Genomic DNA, 13,230 nt, shown 5'->3' on the forward strand with positions numbered 1-13,230 from the left:
GTTAAGCCCCATGTACATGATGTAAATATTACACACACACACACACCTTTAGCTGCACTCAGGACACATTTATATTTATAACCACGTAGGCACATAATCTTGTTAAAAAAGGGGGGATGTCATGATATTCAAACATACATCATAACACATACATAATGATAGACAGACCAACAGACCAATTAGCACACATAACACGACAGCCAATCACAGACAAGAGCAGACACAGTATAAGACAAGAAACACGACACCTCCTGGCCAGTCCATCTGGAGACAGCACAGGGCCAGGACCTCATTAGCAAGACACTCACACAGTCACCACGTGCTGAGTACCAAGTCAGATGTGTAAATAGTTAGTTGGAATAAAACTGCGTTGTACCAATCGCAACCGTGTTGGTTTGTCTGTACCTCAGAGCACCCAACACCTCAGGCGACATCCTTGATTATCTGAGGGTTGCCGAACCTATGTCACGATTTTACTATGGGGGCAGTGTAAGCAGCCAGACCCCCAAGCCTACGTCAGCCAGAACAGGAATCAAACCCTGCACTATTGTCCTTATTCTGAATCACACGCTAGTGAGTGGCCAACTGAGCTAACTGGTTCCCCCCAACAATGCATATTGCACCATTCTTAAATTGTGACAGTCCTCCAGGCACGTTAGTATGCAATCCAATTGGAAATGGCAACAGAAATAAAACAGTCTCATTGCATTCAAAGTGATGCTCGCTGGAGATTTCATATCTGAGCTGGAAAATGGACGAGACTCATTATCTCATTTTGATCTTGATTTGAAACAAAGGTGAAACAGTGGTTTCTCACTGCATGCACCAGTGTTTCTGTTTTCTTTTCATTAAATGCTCTCTCAGAAGAATACAGAAAGCAGATTATGGAAAAGACAAGTTTAATGTGCGTTCTTCATTACTGATGGTGCTAAAAACTACACACAGTGTATCAGAAATAACTCAGCAGAGACTCTTGTTTAATAAGCAAATGATAATGCAAAGCATGTGTTCTCAATCCTCTTAACTAAAATCATTAAACCAGCAAATAAAGCACATTAGTGCATTAATTCCTTATGAATACATTAACTTCTCCTCTTCCATTAATCCTTTTTATAACCTATGCAACTAAACCAGCTGTTCATCAAAATTTAGTTTTTCTTGAAAAGAACTGTTGGTTAGTTTCTGATTCTGTTCTAGTTAAATTAAGACTCAGCTCTTCTGCATATCACAGCCCAGTTAATTTGTTTATTTCATGTTGGTTAAGTTAATGTGTAAATTGTATTATCCCTTTAATTAAATCCAAAAATGTCTGGCTATTTTGTTATCCTGTTCCAGATATGTTGCAAAGTGCTTTATTACCACAATGGGCAGCAGTTCACACACCAATACTTCCTGCTGCAGCCTAATTTCCTAATTCTCAAAGAGGCATCAACTTCAGTAAAACCTTTTAAGGGAATAGGCGGCCAAAGAGTTCAGCACATTAATAACAACCCTATTCCAGCTAGGTCACCCAGTCATCTAGAGGAAACTAATGGGTAATCATTTAGCCGATTGAGGTATATTTTGGATTATGTAAAGTTAAAGAAAAATTATTTTAATTATCCATCATTATACACTAGTGAACGTTTCGCAAAATAATATTTGTTTAACTTTTAAACTCTGGGAAAAAAAAACATGTCCAATTCGCTCGCCAACTCTGGGGCCAGGAGCTTAGGCTGGTGGAATGAAAGTCTCCCCGTAAGGTGCCGTTGTCATGATTGATTGTGAACATCATCCAATAACGACAGCTGTGATCACCTTTTACAAAGAACAAAGAACAGTACAGCACAGGAACAGGCCCTTCGGCCCTCCAAGCCTGCGCCGACCATGGTGCCTGCCCAAACTAAAACCGTATGCACTTACGGAGTCAGTGGGCAGGATTCTCTGCCGCACCACGCCACATTTGTGCCCTGACCGGCTGGCAGGATTCTCCGCTATGCCGGCCGGTCAATGGGGTTTCCCATTGTGGGGCAGCCCCACGCCGTCGGGAAACCCCCGGACACCGGCATAACGGAAAATCCCGCCGGCAGAGAATCCCGGTCCGTATCCTTCCATTCCCACCCTATTCATATATTTGTCTAGATGCTCCTTAAATGCCGCTATATTACATGCTCCCACCATCTCCTCAGGCAGTGCGTTCCATATATTTACCACCCTCTGTGTAAAAAACTTGCCTCTCACCTCAGTTCTAAACTTTCCCCCACCCACTTTAAGCCTATGTCCCCTAGTACTTGACTCCCTGACCCTAGGAAAAAGCATCTGACTATCCACTCTGTCCATGCCACTCATAATCTTGTAGACCTCTATGAAATGAAATGAAAGTCTATCAAGCCGCCTCTCAACCTCTGTCATTCCAGTGAGAACAGACTGTGTTTATCTAACCTCTCCTCATAGCAAATACCCTCCATACCAGGCAACAACCTAGTAAACCACTTCTGCACCCTCTCCAAAGCATCCACATCCTTCTGGTAGTGTGGTGACCGGAATTGTACACAATATTTCAAATGAGGCCGAACTAAGGTCTTGTACAGATGCAACATGACTTTCCAATTTTTATATTCAATGCCCCGACCAATGAAGGCCAGCATGCCGTATGCCTTCTTGACCACTTTATCCACATGCATTGCCACTTTCAGTGATCGGTGGACATGCACGCCCAGATCTCTCTGCCTGTCAGTACTCGCAAGAATTCTACCAATGAGTGTAGGAAACTCCTTCTCCATGTGCCTGTCAGAAGGTTGAGCATCTCTGATAGTGCAGCACACCCTCACTGCTGCAGCTAGGAGGGCCAGCATAGATTTTGTGCTGCCGTCTGTGCAGGGGGAATTGAGTCCACACCCTTCTGTCTCAGGAGCGAGTGCTGCCACAGAGCCACAATTGACACGAACATGGGCTAGAAATGAAGCAGTTTTATGCTTATCTAAGCCTAAAATCTTCAGCATGCTGGATGCAAATTGTGTTTATTGTTGAATACAAAATGATGAACTCTTGCCAAAGTTGTTTACATTGAATAGTCCTTTCCCTTATTCATTCAAGGCCAGCATTTATTGCCCACCCCTCACGCCCTGGAGAAGGTGATGATTCTCTGCCTCGGGCAATTTTGCCCAGCTTTTAAAAATTGAATTTAAATCCCACCAGCTGTGGTGGTGGGATTTGAGTTCAAGTGCCTGAATTATTAATCCAGTGACAGGACCGCTATGCTACCATAACCCTTATCAGAGATGTCAACACTAGAATGTCATTTGGAAATTAACTCAGCTCCAAATGCATTCTAACTCGTTGTGCCACAAACACATGGCAACATCGAAAAAGTAGGAGTTATTATAAGTAAGTGGAGCGCAAGACAGATATAAACATGACCAAAGTCCCACAGCAGAAAAGGGGAGGAATTGAGCAGCTGAATCGGAACAAGAACAAGTTGGTTTTGATTGTCCTTTGAGGTGAAGATGACCACGTTTATCATCTGGGGTATTTGGCAGGCTTCAGCAGGTATGTAGGTGACTGCTAAAATTGACCTGTGCTCAGAAAGATCTGCTGAAAATAAGACTGGATACGGCAAAACAAGAACAAGTCAAATTATAGCTTGACAGTAGAATACAAGGGGCGAGATTCTCCACTCCTGCGTCGGTTGGGAGAATCGCCTAGGCTGCCAAAATTTCCCGGGACGCCGGTCCGACGCCCTCCCGCGATTCACCCAAGCGGCGGGAACGGCCCGGTCGAGTTCCGCGGGCCGCAGGCCGGAGAATCGCCGGAGACACTCAAAATGGCGATTCTCCGGCACCCCCGCTATTCTCAGGCCCAGATGGGCCGAGCGGCCAGGCCAAAACGGCGGGTTCCCCCCGGCGCCGTCCATACCTGGTCGCTGCCGTCGGGAACAGCGCGCGAATGCTGGGGGGGGGGGGGCGGCCTGCGGGGGGGGGGGGGCGAGGGGGGATCCTGCACCAGGGGGTACCTCAAATGTGGGGTGCCCACCGATCGTCGGGCCGTCCTCTCTGAAGGAGGACCTCCTTCCTTCCGCGGCCCCCCAAGATCCGTCCGCCATCTTCTTGTGGGGCAGACTTAGAGAGGACGGCAACCACGCATGCGCGGATGACGCCAGTTATGCGGCGCTGGCCGCGTCATCTATGCGGCTCCGCCTTTACGCGGGCGACAAGGCCTGGCGCATGTAGATGACGCGGCCCCGATCCTAGCCCATTGTCAGGGCCTGAATAGTCGGGATCGGGGCCGTTTCGCGCCGTCGTGAACCTCGACGGCGTTCACGACGGCGTGGCCACTTCGGCCCAGGAGTGGAGAATCCCGCCCAAGAAATCTACAAAACATTTTGATTGATTCTAAACTTTGTAACAGCTCAACATGGCAAAACTGATCAAATAACCATCTGCATCACATCCTGCACTCTCAGACTAACAGAAATCAAAAAAGGTTGTCGAAAACAAAACTTCAATCCCTGATTTTGGAAGGAGTGCCAGACACTACATTAGTCTCATCACCACAGGCCAAATGGAAACATGGTCAAATGGAACAAAATCTAACCAAGAAAGGAATATGCTTAAGAAATATATTCAGTTCTGCCAGATGGTAAAGCTTCACCTTCTTTCATTGGGCCCTCAACAGAAACATTTTCTGTTCCAGAACAAATGCTCAAGCCAAAAGCTGTTTACAACAATACAACTATGGCCACTGGAACCTAAAGATGTAAATGGCACATCCTGCTACAGAGATACATAGAAAGGGTGTGTACCCCAGCAAACAATGTAAAAGCATCAGTGCATGCTGCCTATGCAGCCAAATCACAAGAAGGAACCAATCAGTGCACAAAGAGAAAGTAAGTCTGCCATACTCCAAACATCAACAATGCTCAACAATAAATTCAGCGGAGAAAATCCATTTGAAAAGGAATTACAATTCTCACCGTAACCTCTTTAATGCAACTTGCATTGTGGACAAAATCACATGTGCTGCAAGCTGCAAAGTCTCAGTAGCTGCAGAAATGGAGTTTTGAAGAGTTTGCTACTTAAATCTGCCGTGAAAGGATGAAAATTGCCATTGAGACTCAAGTTCACAAACTTTCAGTTGAGGCGGTGGCACTACTTGTGCAAAATTCCACTGGAATTCCCAGGAAGCTTCCTTTCAGAAACTAAAGCAACTTTAAAATCTACCACGAACACAGATTGTATACAAATTTTGAAGAATTCTCTTGGGAAAGGTATTTCTTTGGGTGTCACGCCCTAATGTATTATGAACTTTCAGTCAATACCTTCAATCACTGGATACAAACAGGCTATTAATTTGGCTGTTGAGAATAAGGGGCGTCATTCTCCGACCCCCCGCCGGGTCGGAGAATGGCTGTTGGCCGCCGTGAATCCCGCCCCCGCCGAAGTCTCCGGTACCGGAGATTGGGCGGGGGCGAGAATCGGGCCGCGCCGGTTGGCGGGACCCCCCGCTCAATTCTCCGGCCCGGATGGGCCGAAGTCCCGCCCAGAAATTGCCTGTCCCGCCGGCGTAAATCAAAGCTGGAATTTACCAGCGGGACCAGGTGGCGTGGGCGGGCTCCGGGGTCCTGGGGGGGGGCGCGGGGCGATCTGACCCTGGGGGGTACCCCCACGGTGGCCTGGCCTGCGATTGGGGCCCACCGATCCGCGGGCGGGCCTGTGCCGTGGGGGCACTCTTTCCCTTCCGCCTCCGCCACGGCCTCCACCATGGCGGAGGCGGAAGAGACTCTCCCCACTTCGCATGCGGGGCTCGGCCCCCAAAGATGCGGAGCATTCCGCACCTTTGGGCCGGCGCGATGCCCGTGTGATTGGCGCCGGTTTTGGCGCCAGTCGGCGGACATCGCGCCGTTGGGGGAGAATTTCGCCCAAGGTGAACTTTGGCATTTGGGCTACAGACAGTACCGACTCTGGAGCGGATATCAAATTTATTGTGGACATTGACAACCATCTGGAGAATTCACCCATTTCTTTGTTTAAGAATGGACCAATACAAAAGGACTTTTGAGTCTTCTGTTTGTCTATCTCCAAGGTTCATCCTGAAAAAAGGGGAGATCAAAACTCAACTGGTAGTAGAGAGGAGTGAATGGACACCATCAATCTTCCTTTGTAATCTGCCAGTTTCCCCCATCTAAACTTGACTGCGTGAATCTCAAAGATGTTAAACCACAACATAAAACTCGAAAATCAGCATAAACACCACGTCTTATTTGGAAAGGACTTTAAATTTATGAAAGTCATCTAGCGAGATAGCCTTGATTAAAAGTCTACTTTTTTAAATTAGCATAAGCTATTTGCAGACAGTTCCACAAGAAAGCCACAAAACCAACAGCTCAGTAGTCCGAAAACCAGACCAAAAATTAGCTGCAGGTCACCAAACAGCCAAGGCATTTAACAGAAATGCTTTGAAAGTGGTGGATCCCAACGGAGAGAAGGGTTCCCCCCAACTGTTCGAACTTCACATTCAGCTGAGAATCAACCTCCTAGAAATTTGACAGATATCCTCACCATCGGCTGTGAAATATTTTGTTGTATAAGCCCCTCACTTCACCTTTAGTTCATTAAACCAATTCAAATGACTAAGGCTTGCCATGTGAGAGATCAGAGTTTGTAGGTCAGAGCCTGATATACCTACATTGTGTAAAACCCATATCTGTCTCTAATCTTTATGCACGTGACAGTGTGTGCGACACAAGTGTGTGAGACATTGGGCGCGATCCTACAGCCATACTGCACTGGAAAAACACCTCGCTACGATGCAGCATGGCCGTTGAAAGCCAGGAGACACCGCTCCCGGGATCTACCCGACTTGCAACGCCTTGTGAGATTCCACGTGATCTCGTGTGACGTTGCGAGGTGAATCCCGCCACAATGGGTGGCATCACTCTTTGGCAAATCTGCATATTAGAGCGAGGCAGTGAGCCTTACTCTAATGTGCAGTTTCCCGAGGTACCTGAGGCTTTGGGATTCACACCCTTCGCCTTCGAGACCTCGGGCGAGTGCCATTTGGTACTAGTCCCCACACTCGTGGGGTCTCCAAGGGGATCGGAGGCCCCCCAGCTGCATGTCCTTTGAGCAGAGTGGTGCCCTGGCACTGCTGGAGCCACGAGGGCTTCCTGGCAGTGCCAGCCTGACACCTTGGCAGTGCCATCTGGGTGTCAGCCAGCACTGCCAACTGGCATTGTAAAAAATGGGGCTATATGCCGCCTCGGCTGTGCGTTCCCCGTTCAGGCCTCTTGTTTAAAGCGAGTTGTGTTGAATAGTCATGTGGCTAAACGCGCTCATTAGGGGACTTTGTTCCCTTTTGGGAAGATCGCGACCATTGTGTTTAAATTCAGGGTAAGTGTGTGTAAAAAAAATAACCATCTTTAGTTTAAAATTCACAAAGGCTCACTGCTGTCGTTATTTAATTGACATACACACGCAAAGGAGTAATAAAACACACACCACCTTAAATCAAAACATATTGATCATGGGCAGTAATAGAACACATACATTTGGTCTGTGACAAGAGCAAAAGCTCCCTTGTTTACTTACAGGTGAGAGAGTGACGATAGACCATTAAATGCTCCATTAGGGATGGTGGAGATGTCGTTACCATGTAAAGTCCTATTTTTGAAAAGATTGAAGAGATGTTAAAATTATATCAATGGCAAAAGCAATAGTATGTAAAATACAATATAGAAGAACAGTGTTACATATTGGGAACATTAATACATATCAGAAGAAAATTTTTCTCTAAAAGTGTCAGCTTCTCACAGATAACAGAGTATCTATTACATTTGTTTGAAAATGTAAGGGATGAAATTTTTGTATCATCTTTTACTGTACCCAAAGTGCAAGAAACCTACAGAAATAGAGAGAAGAATTTTGGATTTAATCTAGCTGACCAGTATGTTTTACATAGGATCAGACATAACTCAGGCCATGCCATACACAGGTTATTGCATATGCCACAGCATGCTACATATTGAATAATAAAATTGACATGTAATGTAAAGAATAGCCAATGCTATTGGGCAATGCCTTGGGTCTAGGGTAGTACAGAAAGAATAGCACACAGTCCCCAGTGCACCCATCAGATGGGGTAATATAAAGGCTGCAATCTGCTACAAAGCACTAACATATCTTGGGTTAAAATTACCTTGTACCAGTAGGACAATAGCAAAGGAGCATAAGAGCAGGAGTAGGCCCTCAAGACTGTTCTTCTATTCAGTTATATCATGGCTGACTTAGTTCCACTTACCCCTCAAATTCCATATCCCTTAATATAATTAACAAAAATCTATCAATCTTGGTTTTATAATTTCCAATTGACCATATCCTTGAGAGCTTTTTGGGGAGGGTTTCCATTACCCTTTGTGTGAAGAAATGCTTCCCTGAATGGCCTAAGCACTAATTTGAAGGATATGCCCCTTGTTCTGGGCTTCCTCGCCAGTTGATATAATTCATCTCCACCCACCCTGCCAAATCCTTTCATCATCTTAAACATCTCAATTAGTTCATCCCTTAATCATCTATATGCAAAGGAATATAGACCTGATCGATGCAATCTGTCCTCATTACTTGACTCTTTTAGTTCCGGTATCATTCTGGTGAATGTGCAACGCATTGCCTCCAAGGCCAATATATCTCTCCTGAGAGATGCAGTGCCCTGAACTTAATGTAGTACTCCAGATGGTACTAAACAGAGCTTGATATAATGGAAACAAAGCTTCTACCCCTTTGTATTCCAGTGCCCTCAAGCTAAAAGCCAACATTCCATTAGTCCTTTAGGTTATTTTTTTCAAATGCATTTTATTCCAAACTCAAACCAAATTTTGGTGCATAGAAGATCCACACATGCCATTAATGTACACAGTTTGTGCAAATTTTTCCCCTTTATATCCCACCCTCCCACTTCCCCCCTGGTGACAAACAGTTCCTTAAACATGGATAAGAATGGATACCATCATGTGTAGAATCCTTCCTCAGCTTCTTTAGGGCAAACTAAATCTTCTCCAGGCTCAGAAAATCCTGTACGTCCCCCATCCACGCCGTCACCCCTGGTGGCGCTGCTGATCGCCAATTCAGCATTATCCTTCGCCGGGCAATCTAGGAGGCGAAGGCCGCCACATTGCCCCCCTTCCCCCACTGCAGTTTCAGCATTTCCGACACACCGAATATTGCCTGCGTGGGGCACGGCGTTACCCCAAACCCCAGTATCTCCGACAAAACCTTAAATACCCCACCCAAATCCCCTCCCATTTCTCACACCCCAGAATAAATGGGTGTGGTTCCCCAGCCCCTCCCGCACCTTTCACAATGATCGTTCATCCCTGGGAAGAATCCTCTCATCTGGGCTCATGTCATGTGCACCCTGTGCACCACTTTAAATTGAATGAGACTCATCCTCGTGCATATGGAGTGAGGTCAATGCCGGGTCAAGTCCCAGTTCCTCTTCCCATTTGCCCTTAGTCCTGTTCACCAATGCTGCCTCTTTCTTTCCCAGCCATCCATAGCTATCTCCAATCCTCCCCTCTCCCCGTATATCTGGAATCAGCAGTTTTTCCAGGAGCGTATATTCTGTAATGAAGGGAACGCGGGTAGTTCTTTCCGTTCAAATTCCCGCACCTGTGTGTATCAGAACTAACTTCCCCGAAGCAACTCAAATTTCTCCCGAAACTCTGCCTGCTCCGCAATCCATTCTTCTAGAAACAGGTCCCTGAATCGTTCTACTCCTTCCCTCGCCACCTCTCATACCCCGCCCGTCCTACCAGGCACACACCTGTGGTTCCCACAAGGCGGGGCCAGCATCGACCCCCGTCCCAACTTAAAGTGCTTCCTCAGAGGTGGTTCCAAATCTTTATCGAAGAGACCTCCACAGGGCTATTAGAATATTTCCCCGGGGCAAACAGGAGCGGTGCCGTTAACATGGCTCTCAGGCTCGACCCCTTGTACTAGTCCTCCTCCACCCGTATTAAATTATTTTTCGTGGCGGCATTAACCTGCCCAGTATTTCCTCCATTCAGACCAACTGGGTTAAGAACATGAAAAATAGGAGCAGCAGTAGACCAGACTGCATTTCAAGACCACTCCATCAGTCTATACAGTTGTCACTGATTTTTGACGAGATACGATCAACCCATTGCAGTCTACCGAAGAAATAGGCATGGGTTGATGAAAATGGCAGCCTCACAATGAAAAAGGGGATTAGTGGAGAAGGGCAACATGCAGCTTGCTTTCAAGAATTTTCTACCTACGTATTTTTAACTGACAGATTTCTATCGATAGGATAGAATATTAGTAACTCCACTGACAATGGCAATTAAATCTCAGGCAAAGTGGGAAAGATATAATTTCCTGACATGTTGGGTTTGAAAATGCTTAACAATATGTATCTCTGCTCATTAGGGACGTGTCTGAAAGTGGCAGAAAATGAGTTTAAAAAAAATAAATTTAGAGCACCCAATTCATTTTTCCAATTAAGGGGCAGTTCAGCGTGGCCAATCCACCTAACCTGCACATTTTGTTGTGGGGGCGAAACCCACGCAAACACGGAGAGAATGTGCAAACTCCACACGGACAGTGACCCAGAGCTGGAATCGAACCTGGGACCTTGGCGCCTTGAGGCAGCAATGCACCACTGCACCACCGTGCTGCCCTAGAAAATGAGTTATTGACTGAAGTACTGCACATCCAGCAGGAGGATTAACAGTCATGTCTGTGTTTTGCTCCTTTTATCCTCTGAAGTATCAAAGAATTATACAAGCAGCACAAACTGATTGCATCCGATACTGTGTGGTGACAATACCTAGTGAGGATTCGGTTAGTAAATGATGGGTTGCAGAGACACTGGGATCTGGCACTGCTGTCATGCCAGTTCCTTGTGAGCCTGCTCTGCTAGTTTGGAATAGATTTATTTGGGAAGCAAAACTGATAGAGTCATACAGTCATCGAGGTTTACAGCATAAAAACAGGCCTTTCGGCCCAACTTGTCCATGCTGCCCAGTTTTTACCACTAAGCCAGTCCCAATTGCCCGCATTTGGCCCCTATCCTTCTATACCCATCTTACACATATAACTGTCTTAATTCTTTATAAAAGATAAAATTGTACTTGCTTCTATTACTGCATCTAGCAGCTCGTTCCAGACACTCACCACCCTCTGTATGAAAAAATTGCCCCTCTGTACCATTTTGTATCTCTCCCGTCTCACTTTAAACTGATGGAAGACTTAAACGAGGAAAGTTAACGTTTATTCTTAGTCCACTCATCCCACCACCTCCCTAAAATCAACCTTCCACCATACACAACAATTTTCTCCTGAAAACTGATTCATGCTAAGGTATGTCAGCCTAGTGGCCATTTTCCACAGATCCCAGACAGTAATCATTGACAAGATATTCAACCAAGTGCTGAGCATGAACCCAGCTCTACTTGATACTCAAACGCATGCACCACTGGATAGCAATCGTTTTCGTAACCCAGAGTCATTGGGCTTAGCCACAGAATCCCTACAGTGCAGAAGGAGGTCATTCAGCCCATCGAATCTGTAATCAATCCTGCCAAGAGCACCTTACCTAGGCCCACTCCATCGTCCTCTCCCCAGAACCCATGCAGACACAGGGAGAATGTGCGAACTCCACACAGACAGTCACCCAAAGTCAGAATCGAACTCGGGTCCCCAGTGCTGTGAGGCAGTAGTGCTAACCACTGTGGTACTATGCCTATTGGGGTACTATTACATAGTAGGCATCAGATACTCCTCTCTAGGAAATGAATGTGTCCTTTCTGATTGTATTCCTTTGCATTTCATTTTCAGAGAAAAATAGATTTAATGCATTCTACGTAACTGATCGGAAACAGAGGGCACATTTCTGCCTTTGAGACACACTGTGAAGTATGACATATGAGCAAGAGTCAGACATACATGCCTCAGTCATTGGAAATAGTATCACAAGTGGATTCTGCTCTGTCTCGCTTCTCCAAGGTTTATATTTTGTTTATTCCAAATGAATAAGTTGCTTTTATTATTTTACACTGCATGCTTTCCTTTTCAGCAACCTTGAGGGTGATGATGCAGCAATGCAGTTTGGCACAGGGCTAATGGGTTTCTTTACTTTTTCTAGCTGTATTACAGCAGTCAATAACATCAGGATCGAACGCTGGTTCTCTCTAATGTTCTTTGGTGGAAATACCCTACCCTTCGCACCTAGTCTGGAATATATGGTTGACTTATTGCCTGCATGATAAGTGCCGTATGAAATATTTTGCCAGTGACATCCAACGGAAAAATTAAAAGAAAAGAAAATGGGGATTGAGGTTCTGTGGGAGGAAAACGGAATGGAGAAAGTGAGAATAGGATTGGGAGGGGTGGGCAGAGAGAAAGAGTGGGACTGGTCTGAGATGGAAGGGGAATGGATGTCGAGTTTGGATTATTCAGCAGTGGCATTCAAGCTCCATAAGGCAGGACAATGATATAAGGTGTGTTCTAAATAATGTCATGATAAATACTTACAACAATCTCAGAGACTTCAGACCATCAAACGCATGAACTGGAATGCATCTCAACCGGTTGTAGCTCAGAATTCTGAAAAAATACACATTATGAAAGAATTAAATGATGATCATGGACTGGGAATGGGATGGTGTCTCAAAATTTTAAGAGGAACCAGACACAATTTTATTCTGAGGTATTATTTTTCACCCTTCACTAATTATCAACACGATTCTTATTTGGTGTCTGAAATCTTTCCATTTTACCCTCGTGAACTGACCCAAGTAACCATCGGCGGTCAACAGACTAGGCAACTGGATTCCTGAAAAGTTGATCCTGAGTTGGTTGTGTAACAGCAGCTTTACAACGAGCCAAAAGGACCTACAACACATTTGGACCAGACTCTGAATCCGAGTCCAAAAGCAGAAAGCCAGACAGCTAATCCAGTCGGTGTTCTTGAAAGATAAGTTAAAGGGCAAATAATTTACCTTGCACGCCACTGCAGTCAAACTAATTCAGTATATTCTTCCACAATTATTTGCAGTATCACATCTTGATACTGGGTATACACATACCACATATAAACTTGTGGCAACAGCAGTACTATTAAAGTAACACTGCTCACACACGACTGCTATCAGTATTAATGCAGCTAGCGATACTCATAGGTTGTACATCAATAATAACAGTGACGTGCATATCATTAATATGAACACACACAAGA

General features: G+C 45.5%; 1 protein-coding gene across 2 annotated transcripts in view; it reads right to left on the reverse strand.

Annotated features, from left to right (window-relative positions):
* Nucleotides 1-13,230, reverse strand: part of LOC140426781 (slit homolog 3 protein-like) — a 925,338-nt gene that overhangs the window by 118,085 nt on the left and 794,023 nt on the right. For both annotated transcript variants that reach the window (XM_072511946.1, XM_072511947.1), the window contains 2 exons: nucleotides 12,528-12,599; nucleotides 7,566-7,637 (listed from right to left, as the gene is read on the reverse strand). In XM_072511946.1, the coding sequence (XP_072368047.1) occupies nucleotides 7,566-7,637; nucleotides 12,528-12,599 (144 nt within the window). The remainder of the gene's footprint in view (nucleotides 1-7,565; nucleotides 7,638-12,527; nucleotides 12,600-13,230) is intronic.

The sequence above is a fragment of the Scyliorhinus torazame genome, chromosome 7, assembly GCF_047496885.1.
Source record: "Scyliorhinus torazame isolate Kashiwa2021f chromosome 7, sScyTor2.1, whole genome shotgun sequence".
In the NCBI taxonomy this organism is placed as follows: domain Eukaryota; kingdom Metazoa; phylum Chordata; class Chondrichthyes; order Carcharhiniformes; family Scyliorhinidae; genus Scyliorhinus; species Scyliorhinus torazame.